At 37.9% G+C, this 20699-nt stretch overlaps 1 protein-coding gene across 1 annotated transcript; it reads right to left on the reverse strand.

Moving 5' to 3' along the window:
* Positions 1-1265: 1265 nt before the first annotated feature.
* On the reverse strand, positions 1266-12274 carry eif2s2 (eukaryotic translation initiation factor 2, subunit 2 beta). Its single transcript, XM_023795491.2, has 9 exons — positions 12132-12274; positions 6420-6600; positions 6133-6227; positions 5767-5902; positions 3395-3495; positions 3082-3230; positions 2931-2987; positions 2644-2729; positions 1266-2334 (listed from the first exon to the last, which is right to left on the reverse strand). The coding sequence occupies exons 1-9, from the start codon at positions 12144-12146 to the stop codon at positions 2159-2161; spliced, it is 996 nt and encodes a 331-aa protein (XP_023651259.1). The 5' UTR covers positions 12147-12274; the 3' UTR covers positions 1266-2158.
* Positions 12275-20699: the final 8425 nt, after the last annotated feature.

The raw sequence follows: 20699 nt of genomic DNA on the forward strand, positions 1-20699 counted from the left end.
ATTACAATGACCTTTAGGCTATGGGTACAGAGTCCTTACACAGGAAGCCTCATGCTGGCTCTCAAATGATAACTGTCAGAAACAGTCACTGTTAGTGAACATTACATTTAGGACTTACTATTGACCATGTAATTTTTATCAGCCAGTGTAGCAGCACAGATTAAGCTACACCAGTGTAAAACATAAATAGAACTGTCTCATCATAGAATACAATTATATATGGGGGCAGCTTGTGGCTCACTTGGCTAAGCCTGTGCTTGTGATTGGAATATTGCTGGTTTGAGCCCAGCCTTGGCAGAACAGTCACTGTGGACCCCTGAGCAAGGCCATTAACCCCAGCTCCACGGTGCCACTACAGATGGCTGTCCTTCACCGCCAAGCTTGCTCTTACCTACATATGTGTCTGTGTATCATGGAGAGTAAGATGGGGCAGTATAAGAGAATTTCCCCACGGCCTCAATAAAGTACTATCATCTCATCACAAAATACATGATTCGCTTAAACTACATTATGTAAATGATTCTGCACTTATTTTTTGATGTCTTTAGTAAGACTACAGACGCTCTCCTGCTTACGAACGAGTTACGTTCTGAACAGCCGTTTGTAACTTGAAATGTTATTCATTTGAAGTAGTTATTCAACATCATTTTAAGGGTATACGCAAGTACAAAGAACTAGGATGCTGAGTGTACACAAGCTACGCTGTTGCGCGGCGGGAGTAGCAGCCAGAATTCGTAAGCTAGGCGGAATTGGCGAGCAGAAAAAAAAATTATGTTGCAGACAGGAAACGAGAGCCCAACGGATACAATTTGGACTTAGTCCTCTTTGTTCATATGTCTGAAAGTTCGTAAGTAGAGGAGAGTCTGTATATATTAGACAGATGACTAACATTGGGTTGTATAACTGTTTTGGTCAATGAATCCTAAAGTAAATATGGATAAAAATGGGTTACATGCTAGCTGTAATTTCCGAGAATACAAATCAGGTGTTAAACAGGTTTGTGGACAGATACTGCAAACACTGGCACCGTATTTGTTAGGCCTTCATAGCAGTTGTTGCCTAAAGCATCACAGAAATCAGATACAGATCGTAACATAACCACTACTACAATGTTAAGTGGTATGAAGAGGCATTAAAAAAGTGTGACGAAATGAGGATTCACCCTTCATGTACCCACATTCCAAAGGACTTACGTGGGTAGAAATAACTGCAGAATACTCAACAGAAAGCAATAACAGATCAAATTTAAACGTGCACATTTAAAATGAATTCAAGCCTTGTTTATTGTATACCACACATTCCTCACAGTGACAAAACCCAGTGTATTTTACATGTGGTGATCAATCGACTTGAATTCCCTGATCAGCTCGGCTTCAGAGACATGTGTTGGAAATCGAGGTGTTCAGCCAGGCATGCTTTATGAAGTGGGGGAATCCGATGCTAGATCAGCATGTTAGCCTGGTTCAGCCAACTTTAAATTACTAAAAACGATTCCGTTGATGATGCCTTGACACTGTTTATGACCTACGATTGTTCATGACTGGCAGAGCACATGTAGTATGCAATTACAAAACAAATACGTTCAAGTTTCAGAGTAATGATTTCAACCAGGGGGGAAAAAAAAAAAAAAAAAAAAAAAAAAAAAAAAAAAAAAACAGTCCACACCATCTCTACTTCAGAGGACTGTTTGATGGACTTTAATTCAATGGGATCATCATCTATAAATTCAAGACTGATATTAGCTATACGGCCTTTATCACAGATACGAGCACTTGATGTTGCTCTCGTTAATTATCAACCAAGTTGAAAACTAAGTATTAAATACTGCTCTCAGATATTAACACTGCACTAAAACAGGCTCCTTCAGAATAAAAGGAAACTTCAAAGTTACTTTAATTCACTTTTCTGAAATGGATATTGAGAATTGAGTGTTTAAGAGGCAAAAAAAAAAAAAAAAAAGAGCAAAACGGAACATCCAAATTGTAAAAATCTAAAACAATCCCAGTGTGTCTGGAATTGTGATTTTTTTTTTTTTATCAATGTGACTAACCTGTACTCACGTTAGGAAATGGAGCAATTACAAAAAGCACCCTCACTTAACAAAACTGTCCAGTCAGCACCTCCGGCAGGTCCTTAGCAGCTCCACTGCGCAGTGGGCTCAGTTGGCCTTGGCACGGAGCTGCGCCCTCTTGCCCGTTACAGCCTGGAAGCCGGTCTTGATGCTCGCCACGGAACAGCGAGAATGACAGGTCTCGCACTGCAGGAAGTAGAGCCGCGTGTCCTTCTGAAGGATGGTGTCCGGGGAGCGGCAGGTGTGACAGGTCACATATTCCTCTGCGAGAGACACACACACACACACACAGATAAGATACTTTACATCCCAGATTTCCCAGAAGACCACAGACTTAATACAGATGCGACCTGATACAAAATGTGTTATAATGACAGGGTTCAAGCGTATATTTTAATTATATAAATCGCATCTGAATTCAATAAAAAAATGATAAACAGTATGAAACTTGTATATATACCCCTTCTTCCAGATCTATAGTGGCAAATGATAAAGATAAAACCATATTATGATTTGTTGCTAACAAAGGTTAGGCCAGGGTACACAAAACACGGACATAACATCAAACTTACTAATATATCTTCGTAAGACATTTTCTATCTGTTTCTGCTGAAACCTTCCTTTTATAACTAGCTGGTTGTTTCCATCTATTGAGCCGCTGTCCAAAGAAAAAAAACAGCAACAATTAATGAGACAAAACTCAGCATGTCCAACACATCTGTGTTTTTACTCAGCTGTAAAAAAGCTGAAAATTTTCCCATACGTGTCATATTTGGAAGCTGTGGCCAAAAAGAAGGAGGTAAGAGAAGCAGTAAATCAAACCGGTAACAAACAGGCTGTGGAATGTTTAAGATCTTACCTCGTCCCAAGTTCGGCCAATAAGAAGGCCAAGAGATGTTTTGGCTGACGGTGCAAGCTAACAAAACAAATGAAACAAATTAGGAGAAGACAGGCGTGCGGGACCAGAGCGGCAACCCTCTCAATGCAGAAGGAAAAGCAGTGGCACTCACAGTTTGCAGATGTCAGTGAAGTTGACAAAAGACGTTTTCTTGGTGCCCACCCGGACCACCTGGGGGGGCTTCATGACAAACTTCCTCTTCTCCCCGGCCACCATGTCAGGGTTCTTTTCGCGCATGATGTTGAAGACTCGGGTCAGCAACTGTATACCAGATGTCACATGATCAACTCAGAGCTACTCCTGTCACTCCACAAAAGTGGCCACTGAGCGGAAGTGCTGTAAAAGCCACTGCTTCCTCGGGGCCATTTCACCCCACAGAAATGCCACTCAGATCATTATGCCCAAGAAGATGCCTGGAATGGTACCTCGTCATACGTGTAGTCTCGCTCTGTCCCAGCCCATGCCGGCCCCGTCTGCGCAACAAATGTGATGCCGTCATTGATTCTGCTGTCATCGTCCTCCTGGGCTGCAATTGGGAAGATTTCAATTTGTTTTACTTCATAGCTTACAATCCATCAAAATACATTCTGAGCACTTGTATCAAGCTAATTTCCACCCCCCAAAACAGATTAATTCCTTCTGATTCACAATGCTATAGCTTTTAATGCCTGAAAATTTTGGGGAAAATAAGACTCTGGACCCACACTGGGATGAATTATTACTTGCCATCAATCACTGTTTTGTTTCGGCTGGTCAGTTAGTTATGAGTTCCTACTGTGTTAAAATGGTTGGTGAAGGGCAGCACACAGTAAACCTTCATTCAACACTTCTCCTTTCATCAATAATAACCATAAACAATCTATTACTGTGTATAGATTTGTCCAAATAAAATACTCTGAGGTGGGTGTAGTTGTTAGAAATAGGGATGGGTTAGCATTGTCAAGTATTTGAGAACATGTAGAAAACTGAGGGGGAGATTATAAAAAATCTAAGAAATTAGCTATCACTAATAAGTTTGCAGTTTATTCATTCTGAATCTACATCCTCAGTTTCTGCACAAGCTTTGTCTGTGCTCTTTAAACCAATCCAGAGAGAAGATATCGAGCCAAAGCAAGTGTCGGCTCTGCTTTGCGTGTGAACGTTTAGGTTGTCATGGCTGCCATTAAAAATGCCCTTGAAATTCACACGCTGTGAAATTTGCTCTGAATAAACTTTAAATAAGAGTGAATCGTCAATGTGCCAGTAGAGACTTCTGGCAACCAGAACTACTGAATTCCCTTTCCCAGTACATAGAGAATGTATTTGTTTATTTTGGGTACATTTTCAACTCCTTTTCTGTTTTATAAATGTCATAATATTTTTCGCAAAGATTTCAAATATCACAATTTAAATCTTTCCAATATCATTCAGCCCTAGTTCCAAGACTACTTTTATCGTTTTGTCATCCTTTTCCAGCAAAGAGTTATGTCTCTTTTTTATGGAAATAAATTAATGGAATAGCCTACAAGCCAGAGAAGTACTATTAGAATTGTATTTTAAAAAATAATTGCCATTTGCTCTAACTGCCTAAGGCACAAGATATTTAATATTATTGTATGCTATTACACTTGAGCTATCTCAGTTCAATTTCAATTTCAAATGAATTAATTCAAGATACTTTTTAATGTTTTGTATAATTCTTTGGCTGTTGGGTAATATCTCATTTTGTATGGAAAGAAAATATTTTAGGGCTGCAACTAACAACAATTTTTCTATGGATTGATCGACTATTTTACTGAATCTATAATCTGTATAAATTTGGTTAGCGGAGCACCACACGCTGCTGTTTTGGTAAATAATGGATGCACTAAGTACTGAAGTCGTGGTGAAGAAAGGGAAAGCTGAGCACCTGCAACATCTTTTAAAACAGGAGATACTGTGGTTAAATTAGGTAAAATGATGTTGATGGGGTGGCAGTACTATTTGCTGATTAATGGCCGGCAGGTTTATTAGGTAAATACAGTTTTCATTTTTTATTTCAATTAATGATTTCTTTCATTAGTTCCTGTTTTCCTTTCAGTTTTAATTTACGATAATGACACTGGTCCCAACAAGCCCAACACTTACCGTCACACACACTGGTAATGAGATATTTAAAAAGCTCTGTATTAATGATAATTTAATAAACATGAATAGATAACACTTTTGGTGGGGTACTGCCTATTTTGGTGGTCCAGCATCCAGAATACAGCTCCTGTGTGTTCTCTTCAGGTGCTCGTGTGCAGTGCTAGCGCCACATGCTAGGCCACTGAAACTTTGCACAGCGCAAAACCACCATCTGTTTTTTAATGATAATTTGAACTACTCCCATAATTAAGCCTACGTAGTGATATTAAAGGAAAACATTTGTTACAATGAACTGAAGCATTTTAGAAATCAGCAAGGTAATTTCATTAAAATGATGCGTCGATTTAAAATATTGATGTCGACTGATTGTGGTAGCCCTAAAATATTTTGAGTATTACTCAATACAAGTTTCTTTGTTTCTGTGATTGGGGCTAGGGCAGGGTTAATTGAATACTTGAAACAATGACTGGCAAAATTTGACTAGTACTTCTCGCCAAAATACCCATCTCAAGTTAGGACTATGGACGCGTACCTCAGTGGTTGTGCATTTAAGTCCCAGAAGGGGGTACATGTAAAGTATTGGAACTGCCCTAGTAAAATACCCAGCTGTAAAAATAGTATTTCACTGGAAGTATTTCATTATCAAGTCGACTATGTAAAACTAAGGTATACCTCATTCTTCCATCCCTACCTTCATCGTTGTCTTGAGCCTCGCCCTCATCCATGAAATCTACCTTGGTCGACTTCTTCTTCCTGGTCAATAGCAGTCCAGGTACAATCTCATCATCATCCACTGGCTCTGGCTGCTCTGCCTCGATCTTCATCTCCTGTAAAGACATTCCCTTCACATTCAGCCAGTCCACAGCAGCAAGCTGCCCACATAATCGGTTATCTGTTCATGGATGTAGTCATTCAGTAAGACAAGAACATGTTATGGATCTTAGTTAAATGATCAGCTTAAAAGGGTCCTTAAATACTGTAGAATTCGGTGTGCAATAACACTGCATTCAGAATGGAAAGAGATACAGTGATTACAGCTTGATTAACCTGCACTGACCTTCATTCCATCTTCTAGATCATTAAACTTCTTTATCTTCTTTTTCTTCTTTTTCAGATTAAAGAAGTTCAAGTCATCAAGATTGTCTGAGGGCTCTTCAGGGAGAATTATAATTGAAGGGGAAAAAAAATTAGACTATAAGTATTACCATTTGACACACATATATAGCCACAAATTCCACAGTAGAAGTAGCAGTCTACCTGTCATACATGAACTGCATTGTGACACAACATCATTAAACCCAAACCTAAATAACTAGCCCCTTGTCTGGTTTCTGTTGCTCCTACCTTTCTTCTTGGCCTCATCCTCCTCGTGGTCCATTTCCCGCTCCTCCCCACCCTCTGTGTCAGCCTCCTTGGGCTCTAAGGGCTGGGTGTCCTCACTGGGGGCTTCTGTCCCCTCCTCCTCCAGCATGAAGGGCTTCTTTTTCTTCTTCTTCTTCCTGGTCATGGTGGGGTCAAAAATCATCTGCAAAAAGGGAAAACAGAAAGCTAATTCAGAGATCGCAAACACTATCAAAAATAAGTCTGAGAAGGCAAAGACAAACATTTAAAAAAGGTCATATTAATGACAAAAGAATTTAATTTTAAATAAAAAGGTAATTTCACCCTCAGTCTAACTACCTAAAATTGTTACATTGTTTCATTAAAGTTTATCATTTGCTATTATTAAATGAGATCCAAAATGCACGTAACACCTAGATGACCGATGACAACCAATGCACCAATGTTAGACAATCTATACTCTTGTTACACGAAGTGAGTCCTGATGGGTATCCAGAAACAAATCCTATGACGCTACATTCAGTCCAAACACAAGAAAATAGAACAGAACAGATCAGTAATACTTTATTAATCCCTGTGGGCAAATTCCATGACACCCAAAGACACATATGCAGGTGAGATCAAGCTTGGGGGTCCCAGCACAGGGTCAGCCAGCGTTCAGCACCCCTGGGGCTGGGGGTTAAGGGCCTTGCCCATGGTAATGAGACTATTCTGCCGAGGCTCAAACCGGCGGCCTTCCAATCACAGTCACACGCCAAGCCACACCAAAAATAGGAAGCCAATTTGTGTGTAGGGCAACAAAGCCCCTCTCATGACTACAGGGCTGTGGGTGGGGGGGGGGGGGGGGAATAAAAATCAGGATAGCAGCTCAGTCCCCCAAGCATAGGGCTGGACAATAATTCGATATCAATATATATCGCGATATAATTTTTTTCGATAACGGTGATACGATTTTTAAACACATTTCCGATATTTCGATATACATTTGAATATTATATATATTCACCGGCTTTTAAAAATGTATCACAAGTGCTAAACAGCGCGTATTCAAATCGCATTCGCATGGTAATTTGCTGAACAACGCAGCTGTGAAACGTGATCCAGGTAAAACTTTTTTAGACAGCATAAATAATATTGAAGCATTTGTTTTCAAGCAGACTGTTAAAAGCAAAAGCAACAAAGCATTTTAGACTTTGTAAAGAAACCATAGTAACCACGTGTATGATACTTTTCAGAGCTGCGTCAGAGGGAAATGACTCGTGAATTTAATTTTGACACTGGTTAGCTTTTTGTGAAAACGAACTACAGTACACCCCGCAGGTTTTTTGTGATTTTGTGAGCGATCTTTGTGTTTTCAATGTTGGAGAATATAATTAAAGGTTTGTATCAAGAAACGACGGTGGTTTTTATTGTATACTGGTAAATCTCTGCTGTTAGTTGGTGGTATGCCTTTTGTTAGCCAACATGTATGTCGGGGCCGGCTCTACGCTGGGGCAACGCCCCCTTAAGCAAACGTCCTGCCCCCTTAAATCAAACTTTTAGAAGTTGAGGAAGAAAATAATAATTACCCACAAACTGAATATGGACAAGATTTACTACAGTAGCTGAAAAATCCACTGAAAAAGGCACAAACGAGATGATAAGTTTCACTTCTTGTTCGCTCTTTCCCTCCGCGTTCTGTTTGTGCGCGGGCTCACGCAGCACTCGGCAGATCCCCCACTCACCCTCCCCCCAGCTAAACATCCAATCACTGTTAGTATGCAAATGAGCCAGTTTCTCAGTAGGCAGGGCAAAGCGAAATGAGCTGCGTGATTGCGGAAGGTTTGGAGGAAACAGCAATCTCTGGCCCAATCCCAAACCGGTCCCTACACACTCCGCCTCACGACTCCGCCTTCGTTTGCGCGTTCCCGAGACCCGTCGCCATGTTGAAGTGTGTCTCAAAGCAGCATGGGCTAAGGGGGAGTGGTCGATTATGCCCTCCTTTAGCGAGTCGGCAACGATGGTGGCTCGCGCGATTTCACTACCACTTCCATATCCCATAATTCCTAGCGCACAGGAAACAGAACAGCGCGATAATTTAATAATTGGATTCTAACAGCACAGTGAAATACACATAGAAAGTCTATGTTACATATTATAATTCATCGCTGCAGAAAAAAAAATAGGAAAGCAGTTATTTATAGCTGGTCAGTACAGATAGATTTTATCGTGATCCGATTACGAGAGATTTTGTGTACTTTTCAAACTAGAAACCACGCGAAGAAACATTCGTACGCAAACTCGATCAACATCACACCAGCAATAACAATTTATGTTTCATATTTGCCTGTTTTTTCCTCTACATATCTGGATCTGGTATTTGGTACAGAAGTAATGCGTAATGTTTTATGCGTGTAAACTAGCTATGGTAGAAATTGTACAATCGTCAATATGACACATGTACATACTTAAAATTGCTCAGTGCAATAAGACGACGTAGCCGTCGTCTTCTCACATTAGATAAACTGTGCTTTTTTAAAATAACTGATATGTCATTAAAGAAAATACAATACAGCTTCTTGATGGATCCATTTCGTCAAATCACTACGTAATGCATTTCCTCTTTCCGGTAAAGAAGACTGTAAAAAGGCGCTGCGAGGGCAAGTCTGTCTCAGATCTTTCTTGTGACAATTTCCTTCAGTTTAAGTGTATAGGGCGTGTTGTGAGAGTGACTCGGCGGGAGTGTGACTCGAAATGAAGGCGGAGTGTCGAGGGTATAGTTTGGGATTGGGCCCTTCTCGTCAAAATCATAGTGACTAGTGAGATCATGGTTCGAATTATTTTTGTCTATTTGGGGGGGTCTTGATCGGGGGGTACTGTACCCCCCAGTACCCCCCGATCAAGACCCCCCCCAAATAGACAAAAATAGCAGTTTGGGGGGGGGGGGTATTAACATTTTTCTTGTTGTTTTTTTTTTTTTTTAAAGAAAGAACCTCACCTTATTTTATGTAAAACGATTTTAGACACCCCTAGTGTGGATCGTACCATTTGAACTAGAAGCAGCTTAGCCGGTCGGTTACGTCATTCATTCTCATTGAGCGACTTGTTCGTTGTGATTTCAAGATTCTTTATTCGTCACGTACATAGTTATAACAAGTACAACATGTAGTGAAATGAACCCTGACCGATCCTATTTTTCAGTTTTATATTTCAAGACTCGGTGAATTGATTTTTTCTTTTTCATAACTTAGCCTACCCTTTTTAGTTTTGGTAATATTGGCAATAGTGAAAAGTGTTTTGTTGGGTTCAAATATGTTTGATATAGGCCATCCAATTAAGGTAAATGTCTTGTTTTTAATCTGATGAGGAATATTTTATTTTATTTTTTGTTTTACTTTTCAGTTTTCCCCCTGAGGGATTGCCACCTTACTGTGGTCAGGGGCTTTGCGTGCCTCAGTGACCCTAAGAGCTACACCAGCAGAAGCTTAGCCTTCAGGTGGGACACCCAAGTTGGACAGGTCTTAGGGCAGAGGCCTGACAAAGTGCAATCCAATTACATGACAAAAACAGTTATCCAGAGCACCACCCCACCCCTTTCCCGCCTTTGTCGCCACCATGTGCCCCCTTCACATTTCTGTCTGCCCCCTCATATATGCATGTCTAGAACCGGCCCTGATGTATGTACATATTTATAGCATGCCGATCGCGTCAAACAAATCACGGCAATGCCAAAAACCCGTGCATGTACATTCTCAGTTATTAACGCACATAAATACATTTCAAGCACATACTAATATATTGCTGCCATATTGGTTTTCGGTTATCTCGATCATCGGTTATCTCGACGCTTTTTGGCAACCCCCTAGGCCGGCGACATAACCGGGTTCGACTGTATATGAATAATCAGCCTGTTCTAGTTTAAATGGAAATATATTATTGTTAATAAGCTGAGTCTGAGAGTTTTATTTATTTGATAGTTTATTTCACATTTCTTGTTTGTAAAGGCTAAATACAAAAAAAAAGTGAACCTTTTTTTTTTGTACTGTTTTTATTTAAAAAAAAATATATATAATTTTAATAGGAGGAGCCTGGAGGTATTATAGACTTTGCAAATTCAGTTTGCAGACAACCATTGTGCGTGTCCTCGGCAGTTTTTTCCTGAGGCTTTTTAATATTGTCCATATCGATATCGGAATTATATCGTATCGACCAAAATTAAGAAATATATCGTGATATAAATTTTTGCCATATCGTCCAGGCCTACCCAAGCATTTACTTTATTCCAATAAAAACCACAGCCCATATTGTGAAAAGAAGCAGGTGACTGACTGAACTGTATGTGCCAGAAAATAGCGTGTAGCCTAATTTCCTTATAGCCGGTAACATTCAGAAAAACAAAAAAGAAAATTACACTGGCAACCGTCCATGTAAACAAAACTGCAGAAAACTGTGTCTGCTCTTTTGTTTTGTAAAAAGAAATAACATAAATATAAAAGAATAAACAGATGGAAAATAATCAATTTTGTATCAAGCATAATGATAGATTAGTCACTCTGCTGATGCAATTGTCATAATGATATGGCAATTCTCATCAAATTTGCCCTCAAGCATGTGATTCATGGCAGTATTGACAGTATTAATAAACACACTCATAGAATATTTATATAAAGAAGAAAAATGAGTCTAAATTGGTGACCAAGGCCTAGTTGAGCTATAGGTGGATATTAAGATCCTCAGAGATGCCGGGCAGCGTGATCTGGTCTGAAATACACATGGTTGTGTCCATGTGTCACTTTAACACATATCAGTCCAACAGCAAACCATAGTGGACTCCCATGGAGCACACTGTCCCCACACATTCGGCATGACAAACACTGCTGCTCAAGACGTCCTCTGATACAATAATTTCTCCCCTGTTCTTCTTCCAAGACCAAAAAGTTCCATATGCTCTCAGTGGGTGGCTCACAAACTACAATGACAGTGGGCGTCATGTTTGACAGCTCTCTTAAGTCACTAGAAAGAAAACCCATGAGGCAATTCTTAGTTTACTGTAGTGGGGTTCCACGCCCAATGAAGATTGTTGAGGGAAAACGGTTTCAGATTCATCTTGAACTACTTCACATTTAGCCACACTTAAGACACCGCTTCCTAGCTGCATACACCGTCAAAGTACTTGCTAACTGTATTTTGAAAAACGTGCATGGTTAGGACCAGAAGCAAATTCACATAAGAAACAAATGTCCTCTATTTCCACTGCGCCCAGCTTTCCACATAAAAAAGGTAAAAAAAAAATACAGAAGCATTTAACATACAAAAATTATATATATTTCCACTTAAATTGTATAGTTTGTCGATACGCTTAAGTTAATAGTAAAGCAAGTACAATGACGGCTGTACTAGCAGGAAACGACACATTTTATCGTAGGACCAGCGGTTACCTTCAGTTACACAGCTAATGGGTGCTAACAGCAAACGTAAGACAAAACCGGTGATTGTTTATGTTAATAACAACCATACGGTGTGACACATAGGGATTGTGGATCTGATATATATATTTTAAACTAAATAAAGTCAGCCTGGTGAGTGAGCCTTCAGGTAAAACGGCAGTGGAAGCACAACCTGCGACTAACGTGAGGGTGGTGCGTTAACATTCGGCTAAACTTCTGAACCGCGGATTTCCCCTTTCTTTCCCTTCTTTCTCTCTCCCTCTAACGTATTAAATCAAATAAGCATTACCTCGTCTCCCGACATTTTTGCCTGGATGCAGCGGACGTTTCTTGCGCGTTAACTTTCAGCCGCGTTGATGCCCCTCTTTCTTCGCTTGCCGTTCGAGTCTCTTGCATCAGCTACAAGGAAAGCCTGTATTGCGCAGGCGTGAGAGTGACTATTCCTGATGGTCTATGTAGTTTTTTGCGGTATTTATAGCACATGTACGAAATATTTCATACTAAATATTACTGCACTAAATACTGCAGTGGGTGGTATGTTTATAAACACAGCCATATCCCATCATAAACAGATCGCCATTAGACGCTCTAGTGATATGTCTAAATAAGGATGTGGCTAGATCCATTATCTGTTGGTTTGAACCAGCCACATAGGTGACATCAAACGATCGGAGTTATATTCTATCGCACTGAGAACAAGAGGCGTCTTTCAGCATGTTACAAGGTCGTTTAAATATATTATGTTAAGAAGTGAAATGAACAAAAATATTAAATGCTTTTTGTTCTTGAATACTTACGGCTTTCAGGTCCAAGACCACATAAAAGGGAAACTGCTACATTTTGTAATAAGATGTTTTACCATTTTTTTATGGTTCCCATGGCATGGACCCATATGGTGTATAGAGGAGATATCAGGCTCCTCTGTCTGAACTCTAAGCATGTTCTGTCTGAACATTATTATCTCACCGTAAAATGCCTCCACCCTTCAACCCCTTTGACTGCCATTAATCTGCTGAAAATTGCAGCTAGATTCAAAATTCTGAGATGCACAGCCTCCATGAGATTCTTTCCAGTCCTTTATATTCAGCTGCTGTGGTCTGGTCACCTTTGCTGTCCTATAGGACTGTTTCTTAACCCTGGTTCTGTCTTCACAGCGATGTGTGAAGATTTTCCAAATAACCTACATTCCAACCAGTTTTCATGGACAAACTTGCTGGTGAACCTGGACTCTGTCCCAGGCAGCATAGAAGAACAGGCAGAAGTATGGCCTGCATGAGACGCCAGGGCAATGCAGGGTTCACACACGCACATGCACACACACACACACACACACACACACACACACACACACGATGTAGGGTATACATATCCTTATGGGGGCCGCTCATTCATTTCAATGGGAAAAATGCTAACGCTAACTATGACAACCTTAACCCCTACCCAGCCCTAACCATAACCATAAGTAACCAAACAAAATACAAGAGTTTTTGCATTTTTAGTTTTTTCATAGCAGTCACCGATTTTTATAAAATAGAGTTAGGAAACCAGGAAACCGGTGCCCTTAAGGGGAAAAAAATAGATATTTATCACGTTATGGGGACATTATGTCCCCATAAGAATAGGTAAACCTGCTCACACACACACACACACACACACACTACTGGTAATTTAGAGGCACCAATTAGCCTAAATTATTGTATTTGGACACCATAGTGAGAACATTCAAACTCCAGACAAAGACAATGAAGGCAGCACTGAAATCTCCAGACATAAAAATGTGTGGCAACAGTCCTGCACATTCAAACACTGCACTAGGTTCACAGTTCAGTCATTTTGAATCATTATGATATATCCTGAGTGACAATGGTTCTAACTGTGTATCAGTGCCTGTGGTGAGTTTAGTGAGGAATATCTTCTGAAACCATAATTGTTTCCACCCAGACGCAAAGCGAGAATTTCTGCAGTATGTTAAATGATCCATGATTACCATCCCTGTGCCCTCCCCATAATATATGATCCATGATTACCATCCCTGTGCCCTCCCCATAATATATGACACAGAGCATAACATAGTCATGTCTGCGAAATTCTAAATTGTTAAAAAAGAAAAAAATGGCTAAAAATGTCAGTATTAATTTGTGTAAAAGGCATGTGTGGGGAAAAAAACTTTTACGTTGATAACTAATACAGTTTTATAAATTATTTATGACATACATGATGTTGGACAAAATTTGACTTTTTTCATTGTCGACTTTTCCAAAAATCCAAAATGCAGTGCGACTTTTATTATAATAATATAAACACAATTAAACGAAGGCAAAACATCCGTTTTCTATTAATTTTCTTTCATTCCTCAGCCCCACCCCACAACTGCATGCCTCTGCTGAGGAAACAATTTTCTAAGAAAATTGAGGTGACCATCCTTAGATTGTAATGGCTAACAGCTGCTAAGATGCTAAGTCTGCTCTCCTCAGAGGGTTGTAGTTTTTTTCTTTAACTGCCATCTTAATATGTAGTTTTCAAAGCCTCTTATATCATGCCTGAAAGAACATAATACTACTTCAAGTATGTTAGCAGAAAATTTTATGTGAGTGCAGGCATAAGACACTTTTGATTCTTGCTAATTATGGAAATATATACTGATTTAAAATCCACAATAACGGGTTTATGGATTTTATAACTGTTTTCAGAGATATATGAAATAATTAATTTGAGGAGGTTCATTTTATAAGCCCTTAACATGCCCTCATCTATTGATGTAATATGTTTTGACTTACATCATTAGTTACCTTTTATTATTGTAATATTAATAGGGATCAGGGATGATGGAGGGGCATGGATAGCCTGGAGGATTTAGGGGGCCCTCACTTTACTGGGGCATTGAAATCTACTGACATGAGTTAATTGTTTTGGGTAATTTCGAGACTTTTGCAGCTAAACCTTAGTGTTGGGCTATATGCATGAACTGATTTGAGAAACAAAAGCTCTTGAGAGAATCGTCAGAATGTTAAATATGTTTCATGAAATATGCCAAAGCAATAGAGAAGAACCGTAACTTATGTCTCAAAAGCAAATAATTCCACCATTGAATTAGTCAGTGCCACCAAAACAAAAAGAACAATCTGTATCATTTTAATGATGAGAGTCAAAATATTTATATTGTCAGTATGTCAGTGTTAGTCTGTTCCTGAGCTCCATAATGCTGAATGATAGTCAGATCCAACTTTCTCATTGCTGCTGATTGATCATTTTTCTTAAGCAAACTGATACTTATTCATGTCAAAGACACCAGTTTCAACACTGCAAGGCTCTACATTGCAGTATGTAAAGTTCACTGGCAAGAGAAACACTCGCATGTACATGTAACATCTTCAGATCTCAGGACACAGTAGAATAGCAAAAAAAATTCACACAGCACTTCAAAAAGACAACAAAATCATGTACTGCGGGAACCAAAAACACAACAACAGTGTCACTGCAATTTATGAAGTTTATTTTACAATCATTTTGAAAGTTTGATTAACTATATTGCATGTGGTGACTAACATAATGATCACAAACATATATAGTTTTATGTGTAAAATGATTATAATGGGAAACTACATAATCTATTTTGACCAACTGAAAGAAACTGAATATTGTGTAACAATTTTACAAAATAACAATTGTACAAAATCATTTGCATGTAGTAAAATATTTGGAAATTTGTGTGAAGCAATGAGAAATTATGTTCTGCTGTGCAGAAGTGACATTATGGTGTGGGGATTACACTTGTTGTTTTGCAAATGTTAATTGTGATCTGAGAAATGTACCAAAGCAATCGAGAAAAACTATAATTATTTTTGGTAAGTTGCAGGCTTTTGCAGCTAACTACAGTGTTGTGCTATATGCAGTGACTGTTTTTGCTCTTATAGTCTTGAGAATGTTAAGTATGTTTCGTGAAATGTGCCAAAGCAATTGAGACTGTTAAAGAAGAAACTGTAAAATACTAAACAAAACTGTCTAAACCATCTGAAAACTGCACATCACATCATCAAGTTGCAAAATGCATAATAAATATGTTTCACCAAAAGTATAAATTCACGGGAATGTGCTGAAGAGCTCAGCCTAAGAATGAAAACAATTTCACCAAGAAATGTAGAAAAAATACACAGGAGACCACACAATGTAAACATATCTTTATTTTAAAACATCTTTAAAAATTATTTAAAAATTACAGTTGATGAGTTTTACTTCCTCCTTTTTATTCTTTGCAACACATTTTTGGGATAATCTTTTAGAAAGATTTAGATGTATCCTGTGGTAATGGCATACACCTGGCTGCCAGGAAAAAATGTTTCTCCAGTATATACATTGCCTTGGAGGAAGGCAGCTAAATTCCTTTTTTTGCCTATGCTCACGTTGAGTGCCAAGGCCTGGAAGACGACCTTAATAAGAAAAAATCTAAAAATGTGCCCGTAAATGTCACTTGTATTCATCTCAGCTATTCACAGTGGGAGAGAGGTAAACAGACCTTTTGTCTCTGACAGTTTTACAAGGTAAGGCAGTCGTTACTTAAACTAGCAATTATTTTTCTCTTCTCTTTTTGTGGCTTTTCCTGTCATCGTTCAATGGCAAGTGTGCGAAAAAATCCTGAAATAAAAGAGTAATCTTTCGTCTGTGCTGATTTTTCCCCCCTTTTCTAATTGCAGATCTCATAGCAAATCTTTACCATATGTTAAAGAAAGGTTACTTTCAGTAAGGTGAAAGATGTTTAGTCTCTTTGCTCTTCTGTTCCTTTTAAGAAATCTTAAGTTGGCCAGTAGCAGAAAAGCAACTTTTTTATGTTACTTGAAACAGAAAATATCTGTTTACAGGATGCTCCACAAATTTCAGAACAATTTGTTTCGTTATGGAAACCAAGAAAAAAAAAATCCGAATCCTTTTTTCCTGGCAGAAACACTGATTTTGCAAATCGTGATTTCAATCGTTAAAATCCAAAAATGGAATGTAGAGATAAAATGCTTTAAATGTATAAATACACACATTTCAAAATATGATCCTTTTTGTTATTTTGGAATTTATACAATTTGTATGCCCAAAGAACTGTCAGTTTCTAATGATTACAAAATGGATAAATTTGATTTTCCATTAACCTTCTATTCCAGAATTGCTATAAGTAAAGTAGTTAGAAAGTTACTATCAAAGTAATTAAATGTTCTTTTGCCATGGTTTTAGCATGAATTTTCTAGTTACTGTCATTTTCACACTGTTTTTTTTTCCAAACCAAGCACAGCTGAACTAAGATAATTTGTCGCAATTTTGTTCATAACTCAGTTTTGATAAAATATTTTGAATACATATTTTTAATGTGAGTAAAACTCATTGGAAAAAGTAATGTACTTTGTGATATAGCTTTTCAGTCTCAATCAAATCTTAGGTTGTTTTTAAATGTATGGTATTTTTTTCGCCTATATGTTGAGGCAAAAAGTTGTTTTTTACCTACTGAAAGTGGTTGGGGCTTTACGTGTTTTTATCTTATTTTTTATTAACTGTTTAGTAGCATGCTTTTTAGACCTAAACATATGTAGCAATTTACAATAAAGATAATTTAAATATGTATTGCATACCCTTATTAAATGAGGCATAATTTCCTAATCTTGATATCAGCTATTCAAGTATATATTGATAACCATGCAGTAAATGCAGAGCATAATAAACTAGTTAAACTCTATAAAAAATTCTCAATATGTTTCTTAATATTTATAGGTCTTTTCTAACCCTGAATGTTGTCCCACATCTTAATATACGGACAAGCCTTTTGCTTGAATAGGCAATTTGGTAAATATACAAAGTACATACTTTGTGGAATTTTACAGTATCTTGTTTAATTTAAATTACCGTGTGAAGCCTCTAGCTTCAACTGACAATGCAATATGGATTCTCTGATAATATTTTGGGACATTAAAAGAAATATGTAATTAAGCATTTACATTTCTGTAATGTATGCATGAAATTGGAATGATAACAAAAATATATTTGTTTCAAATTTGTTTCCAAAACAACATACAGTTCAGTACCTGTTTATGTATCAAAGCTAATGTGCCTTACTACTGTGAGTATTATGGTTATTTGTGTCCTATGAAGACTTTATTATGTTATTATTTAGTGTTAATTTTTGGGAAAGGCATTACAGGCATGTTTGAATGTGTTTTCAGTGGCGCCCTCTAGGAAAAATATGCTAGCATTGTTCGTTAGCTAAATATCAGGTTCTTGTGGAATATTGCAGCGTCCTAAAATGCAAACATGATTTCCACTTGTAATGTGTTTTTATTGCTAACTGTCACATGCATAATTATTAGTATTTTAATAACATTAACATGAATTTAAAATCTGCACATCTAGGGGTGATATGAATTTTTATGATTTATAAATAAAGTTTGTATAGGATGATGGTGACTTTAATCATGTATAAGTCAGACTGAGGGCTACAGCAATTTTTCATGAAGTTTCACTTTCAGCTGCTATGTTTTTCTATCCCTGTTTCCTATTTCCCCTTTACCCTTTCAGTTTCGCATAAAACTGTTTCTGTTTCACTGACAGTGACCTTGGCACGTAAGGTGTAGCATGTCTGAGGTCTGAGGCATTGGTTCCCTTGGCATGATGCGCTTTCTTGCCTAAGCCTAAAATGTCTGCTTTGACGTTCGATGGCTTTTGATCACCACTAATGGTGCCTGTTTCCTGACCGGAAGGGCATTGCTGTTCGGTGTGCTTGACACCTCTCCATATAATCACTAGCAGCCCTGGTATTTCACACAACTATTAGTTGACATTTTCCCCCCAGATAAACAATACAGCAAAAAAAAAACCTCACCAATACTGGTAATTAACTGGCTATACGAGGGCTTGTCTTTCCGTACTAAGCAGTCCTTTAGAATGAAAACTAAACCCACTTCTTAATCAAATCAAACAGACAATTGCTTATCATTTGTTCATGGGCTTATGTGCGTGTTTAATCTAGCCCTCAAGACTAATTCGTTAATTATTATCCATGATAAATATCAAATTGAGGTTTTATTATTTTAAATGTATGTTAAATTATTGATAAAGAAAAATTACTGTCTCTTGGGATCAACAATATTTGATTTAGGCTGTTTGGTGATTCACTAAAAATGACGTAATATGTTTATTCCCTAGCATAAAGCACCCAAAAAAGGATACATACAAGGACTAAAGCAGGAGAAGAAAAACATGTTATTAGTTTTTCATTTGTAAACATCTGAGATAAAAATTAAGAACAAAAAATTCCAGCCATAAAATTGACAAATGAGCAAAAGTCAGAGATATCTGTGTTGAAAACGTGAAAATGGAAATGCTTAGGAGATGGGGGTTAAACTACAGGCATATCCTGCAGCTCAAATCCAATAAGCCAAACTTATTACAGAAAGGCAGGCAGACTGGCACTCATAGGCCAACTTATTCATAACATATTTCATGACTAATTGCTTGCCTGTTATCTTTTACCTGAGTATTCACTCTCATGGAAGGACTGTTATTCCACTGAAATTCGAGATTTGAATGGACATACAGCTGTCATCATTCAAATAATATATAATACATTTAATATTAAATAAAATATATTCCATATTCCTTTTGATTATTAATTTAAATTTAAAATGGGTCATTGTCTCATATGTAAGTATGCTACAAAGTAACATAATTCATTTGTATCACATAGTTACAGTACCTAAAACCCACCAAATAGTAAATCACTTATAGCCGTAACATAACAAGGATTCCTATCTTGCAGCCAAAAGACTAATTTAATTGCATCGCCAAAAATCAAATGAATGCTACCAACAACTAAAAAAATTGTATTAAATACGTAAAACATTCATTTTTGTGATGGAATTTTATTACAGTCGTAGTATAATACTAGCATGTGCCATAATGAGAAACAAATACATTTCTGACAGTTATTCCGGAACAGGCTTCAGGTGGTGCGGTCAGATGTTGGTCAAGCAGCCTTGACTGCTGTCCATTAAGCCCAAAAATGAGGACCTTATGCTGTGGTTCGGCGGCACTGGACGTGATTATGGAGAACATATATTTAAAAAAAAAAACCAGAGTGTTCAGTCTACGAACAGAGCCCCATTTTTTCCTTTCATTTCTTGCCTATGCACCGCATATCTGCATAAATAGCTGCATAAATCAATAATTTCAAAATATTAGTAAGCCTAAGTAAAAAAAAAATCATGGATTTAATACTAACCTTCAATAACATAAAAACACATCTTTAAAAAAAGGTTTGTGTTGCTGAATGGTGCAAAAAAATATATAAATGTTTTTCTGTTAATGAAAATCAGAAAAACAGAAAACTAAGTATAATAGTCTCAGCAAAATTTCTCGCAAAGTGTCTCAATGGACTTTATGTTCCAACACTTGTATTAATGTTTCTGATCTGCAGTTGTGTCAAAGCAGTAATATATGCCACATACATAATATCACACCCTAGGCTAGATTTCCAGAGGCAAAGGTCGGTACTTATTTTGGTATTCTGAGCAAGACGTACGATCGTCAAGCCAAAATGCAAAAGATGACTTGTAGAATCTTTTTAGATTATAAACATGAACCGCCTCACATACACTGAGCTAGCAGCACAGAAACCTGGTCACCCCTAAAGCACCAGTGCAATGCTGCCTGCTCAATAACGTGAAAGAGAGATCAGGAATGTGCTCTAAAATGTAGCCCAGTGGTAATGAAAACCATATCCCAAGAAGTGTGTGTGTGTGTATGTGTCTGCGTGCATGTATGACACAGAGAGAGAGAAAGACAGAGAGAGAGAGTGAGAGAGAGAGAGAAGACTTCACCGAAACAA

The sequence above is a fragment of the Paramormyrops kingsleyae genome, chromosome 8 (genome assembly GCF_048594095.1).
Source record: "Paramormyrops kingsleyae isolate MSU_618 chromosome 8, PKINGS_0.4, whole genome shotgun sequence".
NCBI lineage: Eukaryota > Metazoa > Chordata > Actinopteri > Osteoglossiformes > Mormyridae > Paramormyrops > Paramormyrops kingsleyae.

Bases quoted from the DNA above. Each gene is read 5' to 3' on its own strand.
- eif2s2 (XM_023795491.2), bottom strand. The intron at 3,231-3,394 runs GTACCATTCCAG...TCTGGTATACAG, and splicing joins GAGACTACACGTATGACGAG to TTGCTGACCCGAGTCTTCAA. The intron at 2,988-3,081 runs GTGAGTGCCACT...TTGTTTTGTTAG, and splicing joins TTCACTGACATCTGCAAACT to CTTGCACCGTCAGCCAAAAC.